The 19,162-nt window shown below is 43.2% G+C and overlaps 1 protein-coding gene across 1 annotated transcript; it reads left to right on the forward strand.

Moving 5' to 3' along the window:
• The first annotated feature begins 594 nt into the window (after positions 1 to 594).
• htr1aa (5-hydroxytryptamine (serotonin) receptor 1A a) lies at positions 595 to 2,739 on the forward strand. Its single transcript, XM_019872691.1, has one exon. The coding sequence runs from the start codon at positions 1,017 to 1,019 to the stop codon at positions 2,268 to 2,270; it is 1,254 nt and encodes a 417-aa protein (XP_019728250.1). The 5' UTR covers positions 595 to 1,016; the 3' UTR covers positions 2,271 to 2,739.
• The last annotated feature ends 16,423 nt before the right edge of the window (positions 2,740 to 19,162 follow it).

Genomic DNA, 19,162 nt, shown 5'->3' on the forward strand with positions numbered 1-19,162 from the left:
GTCTGACTAGTTCCTCCATGGAGGTTCCACTTCCACCTCCCCACACCAAAGCCCAAACGCCAAATCGGCCTCAGAACTAATAAAGGTTTTCTTAAAATGAACTCATGCTACCTTATATCTGGCATCTATCAATTTGTGGGTAGAGCTCGTCATATTTTTATAATGTAGGCTACACTTTTTTTTTAACATTTTCATTTGATGGTGCGAGGTGCAGTTTTTTTTCGAATGACAAATCTGTGCGTTGGCTCTGTAAAATTTGAGACACGGCTCTAGAATCAGGAGAGTATTGCACCGGAACTGGGTGCAATACTGCCTGTGTGCAGCAGATAGCAGCAGCAGCTGCCCTTTCTATACACCGTTAAAGTTGTGAAATAGCTCGCACGGCTTTTTCATGAACTCTTATTAGTGTTTTAAAATCCACAACATCGTGTCACATTCCAAAATTGCACTATAGATCTGGAATTAATTGTTTGAAAGAATTGATGAAGGTTCACCTTAAAATCCAGCCTGAATCACATCATCTGGCGTTTGCATTATTTAAAATAAAAAAACGTTAATGAGTGAAGGGAGACAGAAGAGAGCAGCAATCCGGCGGAGTGAGATGTGAGGTGGAAGAGAGAAAGAGGAAAAAAAAAGGGGGGAGCAGTCGGCGTACGAGCGCCTCTTCAAGGGGGAGAGACCCCTGGGTCTGACGTGTGGCGAGGCTGCTGCTATAAAATCATTCACGTCGTCACCGAGCTCAGATGACTCTCGGCACCAGTGAGCGGGCAAGGCTGTCACCTCTCACGGGACACACACCCCCACATGTAAAACAGTACGCGCGCGCGCACCCAAGCGCGCGTCATGCGTCCTGAGAGTAACTCGCCACCTCGGCTGGAGCGCGCCAGGACGCACGCGATGAGCACCGGTGCCGGTACCGGTAGTGGCTGAGGGACAGCCAGCTTCGCAACCCTGACATCTTCCCGGGCTGGCTGCATGCCCTCCCCGCGCCGAGCCGGGAAAGTTGCGCTCAAAGTATGGATTACCTTCCGGACAGAGGTAACAATAGCAACGCCACCTTTGGGTACTCGTCCGGGGTGGAGGTGGTGGCGGACTGGCTGGGCTCCAACAACAACACCACCACCACCGGCGGCGGCTCCGACTCCTTCCCGTACGCGCAACTGGGCTACCAGCTCGTCACCTCGCTGCTGCTGGGCGCGCTCATCCTGTGTTCCATATTCGGCAACGCGTGCGTGGTGGCGGCGATCGCCCTGGAGAGGTCCCTACAGAACGTGGCCAACTATTTGATCGGATCCCTGGCCGTGACGGACCTCATGGTGTCGGTGCTGGTGCTGCCTATGGCGGCCCTGTACCAGGTGTTGAACAAGTGGACGCTGGGCCAGGAGATCTGTGACTTGTTCATCTCTCTGGACGTCTTGTGCTGCACGTCGTCCATCCTGCACCTCTGCGCCATCGCCCTGGACCGCTACTGGGCCATCACGGACCCCATAGACTACGTCAACAAGCGCACCCCGAGGAGAGCCGCGCTCCTCATCAGCGTCACCTGGCTGGTGGGCTTCTCCATTTCCATCCCGCCCATGTTGGGCTGGAGGAGCGCCGAGGACCGAGCAGACCCGGACGCCTGCATCATCAGCCAGGACCCGGGCTACACCATTTACTCCACCTTCGGGGCGTTCTACATCCCCCTCATCCTCATGCTGGTCCTGTACGGGCGCATCTTCAAGGCCGCTCGCTTCCGGATCCGAAAGACGGTGAAGAAGACCGAAAAGGTCAAAAGTGAGCGCTGCTTGACTTTGTCCCCCGCGGTGCTCCACAAAAAAAGCAACGGGGAGGCGGGCGGCGGGAGGCCGTGCTTCAACGGCGCCGTACAGTTCGGCGACGAGGCCGAGTCCCTGGAGGTGATGGAGGTGAGCGGCTCCAAAAGCCACCTGGCCCTGCCCAACACCCCGCAGTCGTCATCGCACGAAAACCTCAGCGAGCGGAACTGCGGCGCCAAACGCAAATTGGCGCTGGCCCGAGAGCGCAAGACGGTGAAGACGCTGGGCATCATCATGGGCACGTTCATCTTTTGCTGGCTGCCCTTCTTCATCGTGGCCCTGGTGCTTCCCTTCTGCGCCGAGAGCTGCTACATGCCCGAGTGGCTGGGTGCCGTCATCAACTGGCTGGGCTACTCCAACTCCCTGCTCAACCCCATCATCTACGCCTACTTCAACAAGGACTTCCAAAGTGCTTTCAAGAAGATAGTCAAGTGCAAATTCCACAGGCCGTAAACCGCGCCACTCCATTAGGTACACCTACTGCACCGTCCGCCGGCGTCCAAATGCAAGAGCTGCATCGGAATCACTTTCGTTTTTTTGGTCTGAACCATGTCTATTACTGTGGTTGTAGTTTGCAGTGCATCACACTGTGTGCGTAAAACAAACAAACAAAACACCAGCTAGCTGCTTAGCTTCTTCCATTAGCATCAAAGCTGACACAAAACTGTAAAAGTCTTTTTTTTCACCCTGCAGATGTAATGTTGAACTAGAGTACAAAAAGGACTGACACTGTCAGGTTTTATTTCTTGACTTTATTTAATAATTACCATGAGTTCTTTACTGATCTTTAACTATTTATGTAATGTGGTGATCATATTAGTTTTATATTGTTTGTATATAATTCTGTCAGAGATGTGTTCATTCCAGCAACTACTTTCGATTTTTTTTTTTTTTTTTTTAATGGTTGCATTTTTTATTTAGGTCTAATTTTATTTATTCAATACATTTGCTCTGGATTTTTTAATATTAAATTAATCATTTTTTTCTTGCAATTAAATATGTTATCAAATTTATTAATTTATAATTTATTTAATCTATTTTAATAAACAACAATTGTTACATACCTCTCTTTTTACAGGCAGATGTTTTTTTGCAGCTCTTGACTTCGTGCAGGTGTACCTAATAAAGTGTGCCACGAGAACGCAGGGAAGGACTCACGTTCAGCCACATTTTTGGGGAGTTTCTCAAAGGACAAGAGGACATGTTTACAGACAGTACAGAGAGCAAAAAAACGTTTGTAAAATAGCAATTCAAATGCACAGACTTCAATTCAGGCTCAGTCTTTGTGTGTCACAAAGCCTCTGAAAAAAAAAACAACCAAAAAAACAAAACAAAATGAGGACTCTTCATATGTGCATCGATTCAGTGTTGTGCCCGCTGTGTTTGTTGCCTGTATGCAATGACGCCCCAGCGTTGCCAAGTGCTCACCATCCATGCATTTCTGTCATGCAGGTCAACATCACAAGCTTTGTAGCACTGAAACAATAAAATGCAATCCAAGTCAGTCCTTATGAAGCTAACTGGAGTCCATTTCTGGTTGGGGAAACAAGGAGAGCAATGAGGCAGCCTTGTTATTAACTTATTTCTGCTCATAAATCTTCATCTACGTCACATGGCATTTATCATGTGTGGTGCAGCTTGGGGAGGGCAGGGGGGGGGGCAAAGCAACTTATCATACTGATGATGCTGATGATGATGATGATGATGTTATCAACAGCGTGTCTGAGGCCGTTCTGCAAGTGGACACCGAGCAAAGGCTTTCCCGCAGCTATTTATGACAAGAACGACAAAAACAACAACAAGGTGAAGACAAGATAGAATGGATGGAGGCAAAGTGTGTTGTCGTCTTCATAATTCACACAGCGGACACTTTATTAGGTATTGTGCCTTTATGAAAACAATAAGAAACACTAAAAACATGAATGCAGCTATGGGTAAGGAATTACATGTGGTGTATAAAGTCAAAAGTGATACCACATCCCACAATGCAATGGAGTACTATGTGACACTACTGCTACTACTAAAAATAATAATAATAAGAAAATAATAATAATAATAATAGGTGGCACGGTGGGCAACCGGTTAGCACGTCCACCTCACAGTGCTGAGGTGCAGGGTTTGATTCCGGCTCCGGCCTTCCTATGTGGAGTTTGCATGTTGCCTGCGTAGGTTTTCTCCGGGTACTCCGGTTTCCTTCCACATTCCAAATACATGCACGGCAGATGAATGGAACACTCTAAATTTTCCCTTAGGTGTGAGCGTGAGCGCGGATGTTTGTTGATCTATTTGTGACTGCGATTGGTTGGTAATCGGTTGAGGGTGTACGCCCTTGCCTACTGCCCGAAGACAGCTGGAATCGGCTCCATCATGCCTGCGACCCTCGTGAGCACTAAGCGGATTAGATAATGGTCGGATGGTTGGATAATAATAATAATGACAATGTTTGTATATTACAAATATAAATAGTGATTCCAATAGGCTACTAATGCTATTACCCCGACTACTACTACTAATAATGTAATGAAATGTAGACTTAAATAGAAAAGAAAGAAAACAAGAAAGAAAAAAATGAAATTAGGTAATGTCGACAATGGAAAAAAATAAATACTTGCAATATATTAATAATAATAATGCATTAGTTTTATAGAGCACTTTGCTGGACACTCAAAAGGCCTTTCACAGTATTAAGTAGAAAGCAGGTGATCAAAAATTGCAAGAGTAACTATGACAACTTTTGAAAAAGGCCACGGTGTACCGCAACAACAGCAACATAAACAATATCATCATCAACAACAGCCAAATAAACAAAGAAAGGTCATGACGGTCATCAAAAATTGTTAAAGTAAATGGTTATTATATTCTTAAAAAAAAAAAATTGAAAAAAAAAAGAGGCGCAGTACTGACCCTGGGTTGTTCGCCAGTCATTCGCAGGTCGCATGTTGACAAACAGCCATTCACACAAAGGATGTTTAACATGGATGTTTTGGGAATTTGGGAGGAGGCCGCCGTACCCAGCGAACATGCAAACTCTACACAGGAAAGAGCAAAGATTCAAACCCATAACCTCACAACTGTGAGTCGCATCCATTAACCACTTTACCGCCATTCCGCCAAGTATAGCCCTACAATAACAATGAAAAATGAGAATATGCAGGAATCCTCCACTTGCGTAACTCTCGCCTCTCACGCCCAAACCGGCTACAAATCCACTTAGAGCGGATGAGAAGATTAAAAAAAAAAAAAAAAAAAGTGGAAGAAGGAAACAGGAGTTTCAGGAAGTAGCCCCTGCAGGGAGGTTCACAGGCCACCCAGGGTGGCTGGCTGATTACTCAACTCATCACCATGGCAACAAATCAAAGCCCAGGCATTGAGAGTCAGTGGCAGATGGAGGAAGAGAGAGAGAGAGAGAGAAAAAGAGAAAGAGAGGAACACTAGACAGCATCACAATGTCGAGACGACACCTGTGGCATACAAACAATGGTGAAAGGTGCCAGAGATGATGTCGAACATCCCACTCACTGGTCAAAACATGAATGTGCACCTGCACACTTAAAAGAGAGCAAAGTGAACGTTCTTTCAAAGGACTCCGAATCCAAGCAGCTTCTCTGGCTGTATACAGTTATTCATCAAACAATGCGTTGATTATTACGGTTGGAGAAGAGCGCCGCATCATGCAGAGGGCCGCGTTACTAAACTAGAGGTAAATAATTAGCTACTAGCTAATGCTGTGGCTGGTTAGTATATTGAAGTCATCAGTTACTTTATAATTTCTTTTTAAAACTAAAGCACAAACTAAAGGCCTCACATAGTGGTAGTTGATCGGTAAGTAGTCCGACGGCTGTTTCTTTGCTTTCTATCTTTTCTTTTTTTTTTTTTTCCAATGATGTAAAAATGTCCTAATTTGGAATTCACTGTCTGTGTTTCAAAGACGAGGGAGGATGTGCCTTAAGTTGTTGAGGCCCAAGTATGGTCCACCAGTCGCTTTGTGCTTTTTGACAGAATAAAATGTCATGTGTATTTTGGACATCAAGAAAAAAAAAAAAGATCGGCACTTTCTTTGCACTTGGACACGTTTTACTCACAATTACTTTTTTTTTTTTTTTCCCCAGAGAGAACTTTACTATACTAACCAGCAAGGATATTAGGTATTTATAATGAGTTACTTTTAATTAACCCTTTCAGGGACAGTGGTTACTACAGTTTATCATTTTATCAGGTTATCATTATTAGTGCATGAAAGTGTTAAGGTAACCAGATTAAAATAGATTCCAGCTCACCCACCTAGCTCAGCACTAGAGGAAATGATGGATGGATTTTTTTTTTTTTTTGCGGTAATCATTTAATAAAAATTGTATTATCAAGGTTGCAGTTTCTAATGGTGTAGAATTGCACTGCATCATATTGAGATTGTTTTTTTTGTCGCTATCTCAAGTGTTTTAACACATTCTGATAAGATAGAAAAAAACTCATTGCTGATTTTAGCATCTGTCACATTTAAAAACAGAATGTCTGTTATGCATAACTTATACATCATATAACCTGAAAAAGTTGCGTTGATAGATCCAACTTGTTTGTCGCTTTGATAAAAGCCAAGACATCTTTAACAGGTCAGAAAATGATTCACTTGTGTCTCAGAGCGATGGAAGTCTTTTATTGTTTTGGTTGCAAGCGAGAAAGAACGAGTATCTTCCAGTTTCCCCAATTTTTTTTCTCTTAGAAAATTCCGAAGAAGAATGTGACAGAGGAGCCAGCAGTCAGCACAATACATGTTCCTGCTTCAACACCTCCTTACTTCACATCCTTTGTCATTTGTCTGAGGTTTTTTTTTTTTTTTTTTTTTGGGTGGGAGTCCAATCCTGAACGGCTATGGGAGAAGCGTTGCGAGCGGTAGAAGCGCCAGACCTTTTGACGGAGAGAAATGAGGGTCAGCCGCTGGTCTCAGATATAGTTTTTTTGTTCTCATTTATTTTAGTAAGGATGGAGTTGGACTGTCTCTATTTGCTAGAGCTGTACACACGCACACGCACACACACTCGTAGCTGCGATAGAGGACAGGCACGGTGCACTCAAAGCCAACAAACAGAATAAACAATGTTTAATGCAGCCTGCCAAATGGCGCCAAACATTCCCAAAGCACAAATGAGAAGCAGTGCTGTTGGTAGCGCCTTACTATAAGCACACTATATTTCCCAGTCAGGTCATCAAACTGCAAAAAAAAAAAATGACTTTGCAGTTTATGTTAACTTCAATTTGAAGGTGACGTCAGGATTTCAGAGTTACAATACGTCCTCCGCGAAAGACAGGTGGAGTTAATAGCCTCCAAGTTGCTGCAGCCTTTAAAAAATTGACGAGGCTAATTTAAACAGCACATACTTTTCGGCCATGGCCATCCTTCACTCGCGTGTTGCGCAGACAACAAATCTCAGAGTGAATGAATAATAAAATAAAGGTGCACACCACATTCCAAACGCAATTGTACTCACTTTCTGAAACCAGCGACCTTTCTCCAACCAGGAGGGTGCAAAGCGTTCAAATTTCCAACACGTTCTTGAAGAATATGAAACTCCTTGTTTATTTTAAGATACTTGGCCAATAACGATGATTGTGAAAGTCAACTGGAAACAATTTGGGTTTTCACGTTTTCATTCACGTGGGAAAAAGCTGACATTGCACCACGGCTGTAAAGTGCGCCCTCTCTGATTTTTAGAATGCGATGAATCATGTCAAAGAGTGGCGGTGCATGTACAGTACAACCATGCACTCACTTGCAGGCATGGAATCGACCCGCAAAATCTATATTTGTAGCAGTGTGATGTCCGGTGCCAAAGTTATCACTGAAAAACAGCCTTAAGCATCGGGCTGAAAGAGTGACTTTGGACCTTTTTTTTTTTTTTTCTACACGGCATGTGAATCATTGTCGAGTGACGAATAGTTTCATCCTCGAGGGTTATAACAAAGAACGTACTTTCCGGGACATTCATGAAGATACAGTGAAACCTCCGTCATCAAAAATTGGAAAAATAAATCCCGTTGGAAAAAAAAAATGGAAATAGATTGCTCTCAGGTGAAACGGTCTCGATCATAAAAGCGTTATTAACTTCGGAGACCCATCGGCTCTTTTTTTATGCCCAGTGCAGGTCTAAATGTGCACATTAGTGGAGTTCACTTTCTTTTGGTGTTTTTGCAAATGTGTGTCGGTAGAAACGGGTGTTTGCGCCGTTGAGGGTGTGGACACAGCCGACTTGCTTACCCGGCCAATGCGGTTGCTCCCCTCATTTCCTTTAAATTCAGCGGGAGAGCCACATGGCCTACATGATGGAAACAGAACTGACTCGCAGGAGTCCATGCAGGAAATTCACGCACGCATTTTTTTCCCCGTGCTATCTTTTGTTTCCTCCCACATTCCATACACGTGCATGTTAGGTTCACTGAACACTCCAAATTGTCCACAGATGTTAATTTGAGTGTGAGTGGCTGCGTGTGATTGACTTGCCAGCGTTCCAGGGCTGTTGACTTCAACTCACCAGTGACCCTGAACACGACTCACGATATAAAATGGATGAATGATCCTCATTTTTACAATAGGGTTGGAGAGTTATATTCATTACAGTGTTCCCGGTCCGACATATTGAACTAAAAGTAGGCAGGGAGTGTTTTTCCTCCAAGACAGGCTAAAGCGGTACCTTCCCAAACGAAGATGAAGTGGAAAAACAAGTCACTTAGGTCTTTCATCGGCTCGGGCAGTTTTCCTGGATTGTGTTTTTTGGTCTGCGGATGAGAGACAAAGACACGTTGGTGAGGAAACATTGCTTGGCTTATTACATCATCTCCATCGCTCATCATCATGCATTGTACATTGCCAAGCGTTAGATTTACTAGCTTAAAATTAAATCAGCTTTCATGTGCTACCGGCTCTTGTGGTGCAGTTTTATGTCCTGTAAACAGGTTCACTTAACATGTCAGTTTTTGGCTTCAGGGCCGTGCATATTTTTTCGTGATTAATTCCCTTCCTTACATTTTTTTTTTTTTCGGTTTGTTTTTGCTCAAATCCACTAATCAATGCTTTTAGAGTTCATAAGCTAGCTGCCATTACTGAACGCACAACATCCTGTTTTAATGTCGGTGTGTGTCATCTGGGTGGACTTTACCTTCAGTCGTGTTGTTGCGGCTGCCGACAAGACGCCGAGGCTGGCACGGGAAACACAAAGTGCAATTTCAATGAGAATTACACGCGGTAATACAGCAGCTGAAGTTCTTTCTGAAAGATATGACATTATATATTGAATACAGAGCAATTTATTATCTTCTCATAATCCTTGCAGTCTTGTTTTCAAGTAACTTCCTTATAGCGTGTGCGCATGTGTCAGGCTCTAAATATAAATAAACCTGTACAACTATGCATGCTGCATATTTATACATAAAGTAGATTTACATGATGACCATAACTCTGAAAAAATGCACACTTAGAGGATTGAATTAATTTTTTCCACGCATCATACATTTTGCACTTCAGCCATTGTGAGTTTGTGTGTGTTCCACCGATCACATTTTAGGGTCATAGTTCATTCTCCACTGTCACAATTATGGAACTCTTGTGGTATTAAAAAAAAAAAAAAAAAAAAAGCACGTCTTTTGCTCCTCGTCCTGTGTCACTTCGAAGACGCAATCGATGGGGAAGGTTCGTTGTGTATCCTCATTACAGCCAGACGTACACCGGAGCGATACGCTGAGCAAAAAATAATTTGAGACCATTTGCTCAGCAGACACCAGGCCTAACACGTGACTTTTGGTGAGATTTCTGCCTTGCGATGAAAATCGAAGATTTGATATTTTTCTTCTCGCGAGGTGGAAAACGGAACCGCGCAGGTGCGACTTGAGCAATGTGCTGAGGGCACAAATTCAATACGCAGCCACCGTTCCACATGATTTCATGAAGTTTGCCCGCCCGTGAGAACAACCTCATCACTAAAATGAGGAGTCACATCATTTCGTCAATGTCTTCTGCTTCATTCATAAAATCAGATGAGGTGACGTCTGGCGCATCTGGACCAATTTCTGTACTAATATATACAAGTAGCCGCCAACAACTTTGCCGGGGGCGCCATATTGCCATACTCCTACTTATGTTGCATCCTTTATATATGCCCAAGTGACTACTTCTGCATGTCTGTGTGTGTGTGTGTGTGTGTGTGTGAGTATGTTGCCCACTCATTACTGACTGACGCGAGTGGGCTTCAGCATTGATCCCCGTGGCAAAGACTCTCCATTAGTTTCTGTCACACAACGTTTGCGGCGGCACATCTCCGCAGCCTTGAGAGTGGGCTGGCACTTCCATCATGTGAGCACAAAGTCTCGAAAGGAGGCCAATTAGATGCCCCGCGGGGGGCTTATCCTATGATCCTCTGGCCACGCCATTTAGCAGAGGGATGAGATGGGACGTGCAAGCCGAGCTTGTATGTATGTGGAGGGGGAAATAACAGTATATGTAATGACGTGAGTCGGCACGCATGGTAATTTGTGCCAACGTTAAGTGCGTGTGTAGTGTATGTGATGATCACGGGAGAAAACATTAAGGTCAAACGTGTTTTAAATAAGAACGGACACGCTGCTGTGCATTATTCATGACGATGATGTGATGTGAGGAAGTGTGGCATGTGGCAGTAAGGATGCCATCCCGCCGGCTAGCCTGGCACAGGGGCCTTTTTCTTTTTTTTTTCATTTTTGTCAATGTATGATTTGTACTTGGCAAAGAACAACTCCAGGTCAGAAAATTACTTTAACATTTGAAAGGCCATGAAAGTCGCTTAAAATTGTGGGTGATAATTATTGCTGTTAAAAAAAAAAAAAAAAATCGGAATCCTTTCATTTAAAGTAACCTTCCACTTTCTCCTTAATTTTCCATTTTTCATTTCTCACCTTTTTCTGTCCTCCCTTCATCGCATCCACTTGCCACTTAACGAAAAAAGAAAACAGGTCACAGAAGAGCAAAGCCCACTCGCTGTCTAACCGCTCTGTCTAACCCCTGACCTTTCCGTACTTGTCTCTTTCTGAGGCTGTCGGGTGAGCACTCACCTTGAACGTTCAAAACTCCTTTGCATGTGGTCCATCGGGAGCCAGAAGCTACTCAGGATGAAATGAAAATATCTTGTTCTAATAATGTTTGGAAAGCTAGTTGAGAGAAGAGAGAGCTGAGCACTCCTCCGGTCAGAAATGGATCATATTTTGCTGCGATGCCCTTTAAGCGAGTTTGAGTGTCTCGAAATAAATGCGTTGGGATCGTGAAGCGGCTTGGGAGTGTAAATGGCTGGTGATGAATCGGAGAGTAAACGTAGGCTGTGGCTGAACACGCGTGAGGCTCTTTGATCCTTCCGTGACTTTGAGGAAATCAATTTTGTCCTTTATTTCAATTTTAGCTTCTTCGTTTCTCAAATAGGAGTCTTACTTGGACAATGAGGGCCCTCCTTTATTTATTTATTGTTTGTCATTCAAAACATGCGTCACAGCCGTAGTTGTGCAACGCCTATTAAGCCTAAAAAAATGGGCAGAACTTCATTTTCGTGCCGGCGCAGGCCCAGTCTAGTCTGTTTGGAGCCTTTGCACTTTCCCCACCCCGGCCCAAAAAAAAGCCGATAAAGACATCATGTGTAATCATGAAAACATGATTGGAACATGACAAAATAATAGATAGCCCAGTTCGATCATGGTGGCAAACACACCGCCAGTCACTGCTACGAGTTCACATAATGAATGGGTGACAACCCATTAAACTGAGCCGCCCACAAAATGGAGGACATGTTGCATCGTCAGCATCAAACTTCCCCCACTTCATCACTAAGACTGTGGCGAAAAGATCAATTGCAACTTTTAGTATCCTCAAGCTAAACAGACTTGGATTTTTATTTAGTTGAGATCGTGGACCTTGACTGCTTAGTCAGCTCCTTTCATCAGTCTTGTGGAGGTGGCCTTTGGGAGTATGAGGTACCAAATTCCTTGAATATGGGCTCTTTCGTCTCTGTATGAGATTTTCTGCCTCCCGGCTAGTGTGTGAATGTTTCAGGATTATCTCTGAAAAGCTGGACGAAGTGGCCGGGAAGAGGGAATTGTGGGGCTTCCATTCCGGGCTGCCCCTGTGACGCAATCACGTATAAGCGTATAAGTGGATGGATGGGTGGATGGACAGCTGTCTTTGGGCAGCAGGCAGGGTACACCCTGAACTGGTTGCCGTCCAATCGCAGGGTACAACCTTTCATGCTCACACTCACACCTTGGGACAATTTAGAGTGTTCCATTAACCTGCCATGCATTTTTGGGAATGTGGGAGGAAACCGCAATACCCCGAGAAAACCCATGCAACGCAGGCACGGAGAGAACATGCAAACTCCACACAGGAAAGCCGGGGCCGGAATCGAACCCTGCACCTCTGCACTGTGAGGCGGACGTGCTCACCAGTCGACCACCCTGCCATCCCGTGTGATTCGAGAATGCTTTTATTCTGTTTGGAAAGACAATCTGCGGAGACGAAAAAAAAAAAATGGACTGTTCCAAAGAGGTAATTATCATCATATTATTTTCCGCGACAGAAATGAAAACTGTGTTGAGTCAGCTTGTTACAAATGGGAAACAGGAGACTGCTCAGCCCATTGCTAGTTTAACTGTGAAAAGATAAAATCCTGAAAAATATAGCAAGATGTTACAGGAACTGAAAGGCTTAATCAGAATTATGGTTGTTATGGCTTGGAGGAAAATGCCTTTTTTTTTTCCAACAGAAAAAATAACATACTGCAGTTTTAATTAGCGCTTGATATCCCTCGCAGAGTTTTAGAAGGATAAAAAAAATAATATATCTAGAATTAGAAATAAAAAATATATAGACATTGTAGTTTTAAAACTGGGCGGCCCGGAGGTCCAGTGGTTAGCGCGTCCATCTCACAGTGCAGAGGTCATGGATTCGATCCCGGTTCCGGCCTTCCTGTGTGGAATCCTGTTCTCCCCGTGCCTGCGTGGGTTTTCTCCGGGTACTCCCGATTTCCTCCCACATTCCAAAAACATACATGGCAGGCTGATTGAACACTCTAAATTGTGCCTAAGTGTGAGTGTGAGCGTGGATGGTTGTTCATCTCTGTGTGCCCTGTGATTGGCTGGCAACCAGTTCAGGGTGTATCCCGCCTACTCCCCAAAGACAGCTGAGATAGGCTCCAGCACGCCGTGAGGATAAAGTGGATCAGGAAATGGAACGATGGATAGTTTAAAACAACGTTGCCACTTTGCTGAAAAAGTGCCGACATTGTTGCAGCAAAGAGAAGAGAAACAGACTTTCTCAACATTTTTTAATCTGCCCACAGGAAGGAGGGAACATTGAAAATATCCGGAATGGATACGGCACGGGTCTATATGGGGCATTTCCATAATGTGTAGCAGCTTTCCATTAATGATCTACTCTCAGGAGAAACCCACCGCCGTTGTTTGCAGAGTCAGTGCATACCCGTATAATCTACAGTATGCGCCATTATAATGAGATTTTCTCCTAATGTACTAAACCCATATCGACTACTAAGCCTCAACTCCACAGACTGATACGGATACACATAATTACGGGCATTATACAGTGATGTATGACGGTGCGCTCGTCATGTCGGCAGCTAAAACACAAGCATGGTGAAAAGTATCGCAGACTCACATGTGCAGTCCGAGGTCACTTCATTGCTGCTCAATCGGAGGGCTGTCAAACCCCAAAAAACTCCCGTCTACCTTTGCAAAGATACCAATGCCCGTTTTTGATTGACACCATCAGAGTTAATTATTTAACAATATTCTCATCAGAGTGGTGTACAGAAATGTATTATAGTGCTTTTTTGTTTACATAAGGGAAAAATGGAGAAAGATTTTTTTTTTTTTTCCACAGGTAACATGAGGACCTCAGAGGGGACTGACACAACAGTGGAGCGGATGCATGCAAGTGGAGCTGCCAATCATTGTGCTTCGACGCAAATGGGGAAAAGGAAGCAATCATCACAGCTGGTTAATTTTCAAAGTGGGAATGAAATGTGTTTGGGGCGAGAGAAGCAGTTTTCCGCTGGACAGTAATTGGTCTGCTGCCAGTGAGACTTTATTTATTTATTTATTTATTTTAGTCATGTCCGCCTATTTCTGAAAATTCGCCACCAATGACTTAGAAGGCAGGCGAGCTAAAGAGCCAGTGGCACCTTCAACCGATGCCGGATAATCTGTCCAAAACATGGAAGGCCAAATGTAAATAGTTGTAGTGTCAACACAGATTAGCATTAGCAAATAGTGTTCCTAAGCATTCGATTCTGATGAGCACCGCATACCAGAATTTTATTAATTTTTCAATGTGAGGAAAATGTGTCCACAGTCATTCTATTGTTGTTATTATTAATTCATTTTATTCTGTAAAAAAATTATGCTTTTTTTTTTTTTTTTTGTTTTAAATACATCAGGGTGAATGGGCTCAGTAATGTTACCCGCAATTTGGGAACCAGCGCCGTCTGCAAAAGAGAGCTGAATAAATTAGAATCAACTATCTGTCACGATGAATCTAGCAGCAGATATTTACCACCATGTGACTTTGTTTTCCTCGCCATTGAACTGAGCTTGCGTTTCCATCCGACGTGTAGCTGAATGTTGAGTAGGGGTTGAAAGGGGGTCACTGATAATTCCACAGTTTATCCTGCGACCCTGAGGCCTCATTTAAAGCATCGCACAGTCACAGTGTGGCGCATGGGGGAAAAAAAAAAGAAAAAAGATGACAATCATGGGATGGTAATGGGGTGGAACATCATCTTTTTTTAATCCCAGTGTCGTGAAGTCATGTGACCAAGGGTGATGAGGACATTTCAAAGTATGATTTACATTCGGCCAGTGGAACCTTGCTGGACTTGGCCAATCACATTCAGTACATATATGAAAATCCATGTGAATTATTTCAAGTGGCTCTGTTTCGATTTCGATTGTGCACAGCAGCGGTTATCGTAAATAAGTGGCCAGGGGGCCCATGGCGTTCATTGTTTGACGTGTGCGCATACATGCTGGTTTGTGACTGCGTGCCGTGGACTTTTCTTAGGCTGTGGTAGTGGACGGCTTGAATGATTAAAGCTCTTTTGTTATAAACTAGAATGAGATGGTTACATCGATGGATCAATGACATCATTGATATTTTATTGATGACACTGTATTTGTTCAGCACACTACAGTAGTCCCCAAACATTTTATTTCGCCACAGACCGGTTTTACAAAAAAAACACAATTATTTCGAGGGACTGACAAAGAAACAAATAAAAATAATTGAAGAAACATACAACTCACCATTCCACTGAATGTTGTGATTTGTTTGACCCCCGCACGTGTCTTTCTCATCAACGAGCCGACGAGTCTCAGCTTGTGTTCCGTCGCCAGCCTAAAAACAAAACAAAATTAAAAAAAAAAAACATTTATCAGTTTTCTCAGTGTTTCTATTTCACTTGTGCTTTGATTGTGTTTCAGGATGGACTTGCATATTCTGCAAGTGATTGTGGTGCCGCTATCATTTTTCGTCAAATATTTACGCACACTTGTAACATGAATTTTATGTCGAGCCGCTGCCCTTGTTACTTGCCGCCAGTCTTGTTGTCCTCCTGGTATGACAGTTTTAAGACTAGCAGCGATTACAGTCGCTGAAGTCAGTGAAGTGTGGCTCACCCGCTGTTCTCATCCACGACCAGCAAATTTTGGGATCGAATATACTTGGAAGACGAGACGCCCAAAACGTGTCCTTTTAACACAAACTGACGTGACACACAGCTGTAAGCTTTTGTTAAATTGTGAATTATTCTCATTTTATGTTTGAACATTACAGTATTATCTTTAATGTTAAAGTTATCGAAATTACATTCTCTTTAATAATTTCTTCAACATGTTTATGTTGAGAGCGTCTGATTGGCTGAAGAAAACAGGAAGTGTTTCAGTCGACTTTGGGTCGTGAAGTGGGCTCAACCGCAGTTCAAATGACAGAGTGTGACTGCGCGCCATATACAGTACTCATTATAAAAGTCCTGCTGTACGATCAATGGCAATACGCTTCCCCGGCCGGAAAGTGGATTTTCCTGCAAATAAAGTAGCTCACGCACAGTTCACGCTGCGTTCAAGCATTCGAGGTGGAACGTACAGAAAAGGGGATGCAGCTACTATCGAATGCTGTTTGAATACGTCATATGAATTATGCACACGAACTTGCTACTGATGGTGAATATGATCTTGTGCGCTTTAACTGATTGCATTTTACAGTATTTTAAATGAAGATGACCTTTCATTGCACACCCTAAGTTGTCCAAAAATTTTTGGAGCCAGCAGGAAGAATGATGATGTGCAATGATGCATTTTTGAATCCCCCCACACAGCCTCCCCTTTTCATACATGGCAATTTTCCGCGGATCCGCGGAAATCCGCCGTTTTATTTCTTAAATTGATCATTTTTGTGAATCGTCTAAATCCGTTGAGAAAATTTTAGGGCTGGTCAGGTACCTTCTCGTCGAGTTTTCACGAGCTCTCCCGAACAGTCTCTCCGTTTTCCGTTTGTAAACAGCCCTGCGATTGGACGTGTATGAAAGCTTCAACTAATCAGATCACTGAAGGCATTATTTGTTGCGGAAGTCTTAGCTCGATTATAAACGGCCCAGCGATTGGTTAACTACAAGCGATTGGACCAATCAAATTGCATGTTACATATTGTTTTACCTGATTCATGGCGGCCTGTTCGTCTCGCAAATTCATTGTTCTGGGATCGTTTTGAGCGGAATTATGACATTTTTGACGAAAGATCAGGAGTCTTTAATCCTAGAAATTGACTCAAATGTCAAGAATAAATTCCGATTGGACTGGCTTGACAGAAAAGTCACTGTAAAGGTTAAAACTGGTTCCAAGTTCGACGAAGTTACAGAAGCTCTTGGACAATTTTTGAAGAAACCAGACGTAGCAGGCAAGGCTTATTGTGTGTATTGTAGTGACTTAATTAACTATGGCTCCCGTGGATGCGTGGCACTGACAGATCATGCAACAAAAGTGAAAAAACATGCCGACAAAATCGCCATTCGAGGGAGCAATTATTCTTGGGGATCGGCATTTTTCAAACAACCTTCGTCAGCGGATACAACTAAAGACGTTACGCGCTGGGGTACTTTGGCTGAACCAAGCAACGAAATCTGCTCCACTGACGCCCCTCGCCGATAGACAGGTACACTCCGAGGTACATACTTTTTTATTCAAATATACGAGGATGATAGTTTCAATTTTATTTGGTATGCATTTGTAGCAACAGCATGATAACATTTATTTGTTTTTATTTGCGTTTTATATTCATATTGATAATTCACGTTTTGTCTTGGATAATAAAGCACGGTTAGGCATAATAAATTGTATGCATAATAAATATTCACTATCACTGTATGAGGTAAGAATCAACAGCTTTTTATCACATTTACACAACACTTTATGAATACAAGTCATGAACAAATCTTAAATATGGCAGGGAATGTGTTTACTTTTTTAGTTTTGATTTTGAGCAACAAATTTGGAGTTACATCTTGGTGCTCACCAGGAATGCATAGGCAAAATTGCACAAATTTTCACTTGAAAGAATAGTGGCGATCTTGGGATTTTTTTCTGTTCAATTTTCAAACTGCGTAAATTTAATACACTTCATCTTCAGCATGTTTAGTGCCACTTTTGTAAGTAACCACGCCCCCGTCCAGGCCACGCCCCTTCCGCTTTTTTCATCACTCGCCATTGCCATGTATGCCTTTTAGAAAATTAGAAATCTTCACTGTCAGTCTACTGAGAGGGGGGAAAAAACACTCAGTAAGCCTGTGGAGGATTTGGCTTTTAAAAAGTGTCAATTTCCCCAATGAAAGACAAAACAAGACAGCTCTGTTTGGGGGGAAAAAAAACTAAATAAATACAAATTAAATGTGTTCTGCTTCCCAGAGAATTCCCAAGCGTGGAGGACAAGTTAAACTGGCAAGGAAAGGTCATGTTGTCAAAGTAGCTTTAAATTCAAGTTTGTTATGGATGCCAGAACCAGCCCAAGCTGGAGCAGTCCCAAGATAAGGCAACACATCAGATATTGTTAGCGTGTGTGCGTACAGAAATCCTGTTATTAATTTTCAAACGCACACGCACACACACACACACACACACACACACACACACACACACACACACACACACACACACACACACACACACACACACACACACCACCCATCATCCCACCACCCCCTTCCTGTCCATGGCTCAGTAAATGAAAAAGCTGGAACATCCACAAAGTGCCATGCACGGACATCCAGAGAGCAATCGAAAACAATAAAACATCCGGCTCAGAGTCATCCATCATCTTTTTGACGTTATGTACGTCCGACATTGCAACGGCACTCTGGATGCCTGCACTGAGTCATCGTCCTGTCACTGCCGTAATATTGCGAGAGAATGGTGTTCGCGGTCACCAAGAAAGTGAACAGGCGAAGAAAGTTCCACCACATCAGCACTTGCACATCGTCAGCACTCCTATTTAAAAAAAAATCAGTTGGGAGAATTACTGCAGCTGACTGCCCCCGCCCTTCCCCCAAGAAAAAGAAAATAAAAAAAGAAAAGAAATCATCACCATCCAGAGATACAATAAAGTTGATATAGGAGGCAGGCAAAGTCAGACCGCAGACGGCCGCAGTAATTGCATTTGGCAATATGCAATGCTAATAACTGCAAAAATGTGAGATGGCCAATTTCATTGTTGCAACGGAGTGTGAAGGCGATTGGCATTCCAGAGCGGAGGCTGAACTGGAATCCTTCATCGTCATTCATCACGCGGCTCCCTCCGCGCTGATGGAATATGCTAACCGAACATGTGGACACACAAGAATGATAATCAATAATCCGGCACCCAGAAGGAATTCTTGGAATTTTCCCTCTTCGCCTTACTTCCCTCAAAAGTGTTTCCTCCTCGTCTAGGAGTTATTTATGTGACCGAAAAGGGTTGTGAAATAAAAACTGAGCTGTATTTTAATGAGAAAAAGGTTGAAGCGTTGGTCTTATGAGACTGGGGTAGGAATTTTATAGAAAAGAAGTTGTAGCTTACTAAAACAGTAATGTCATTTTATTAGGAAAAGAAAATGATATAACGATAAGGTTTAACTATTACGACACCAAATTAGTCATCTTACAAGAAAAAAAATGGTGTAATAGAAGACACGATGACAATAAAAGGTCTCATAAAATAACAAAGGAGTCATATAAGAATAGACTTGTGATTTTAAGATTAAAAAACAAGAATAAAGATTTTGCAAAAATCAAAGGGGGCA

Source organism: Hippocampus comes, unplaced genomic scaffold (assembly GCF_001891065.2).
Source record: "Hippocampus comes isolate QL1 unplaced genomic scaffold, H_comes_QL1_v1.1 scaffold4, whole genome shotgun sequence".
NCBI lineage: Eukaryota > Metazoa > Chordata > Actinopteri > Syngnathiformes > Syngnathidae > Hippocampus > Hippocampus comes.

Coding starts and splice junctions, on each gene's coding strand:
- htr1aa (XM_019872691.1), top strand. CDS start 1,017: ATGGATTACCTTCCGGACAGAGGTAACAATAGCAACGCCACCTTTGGG.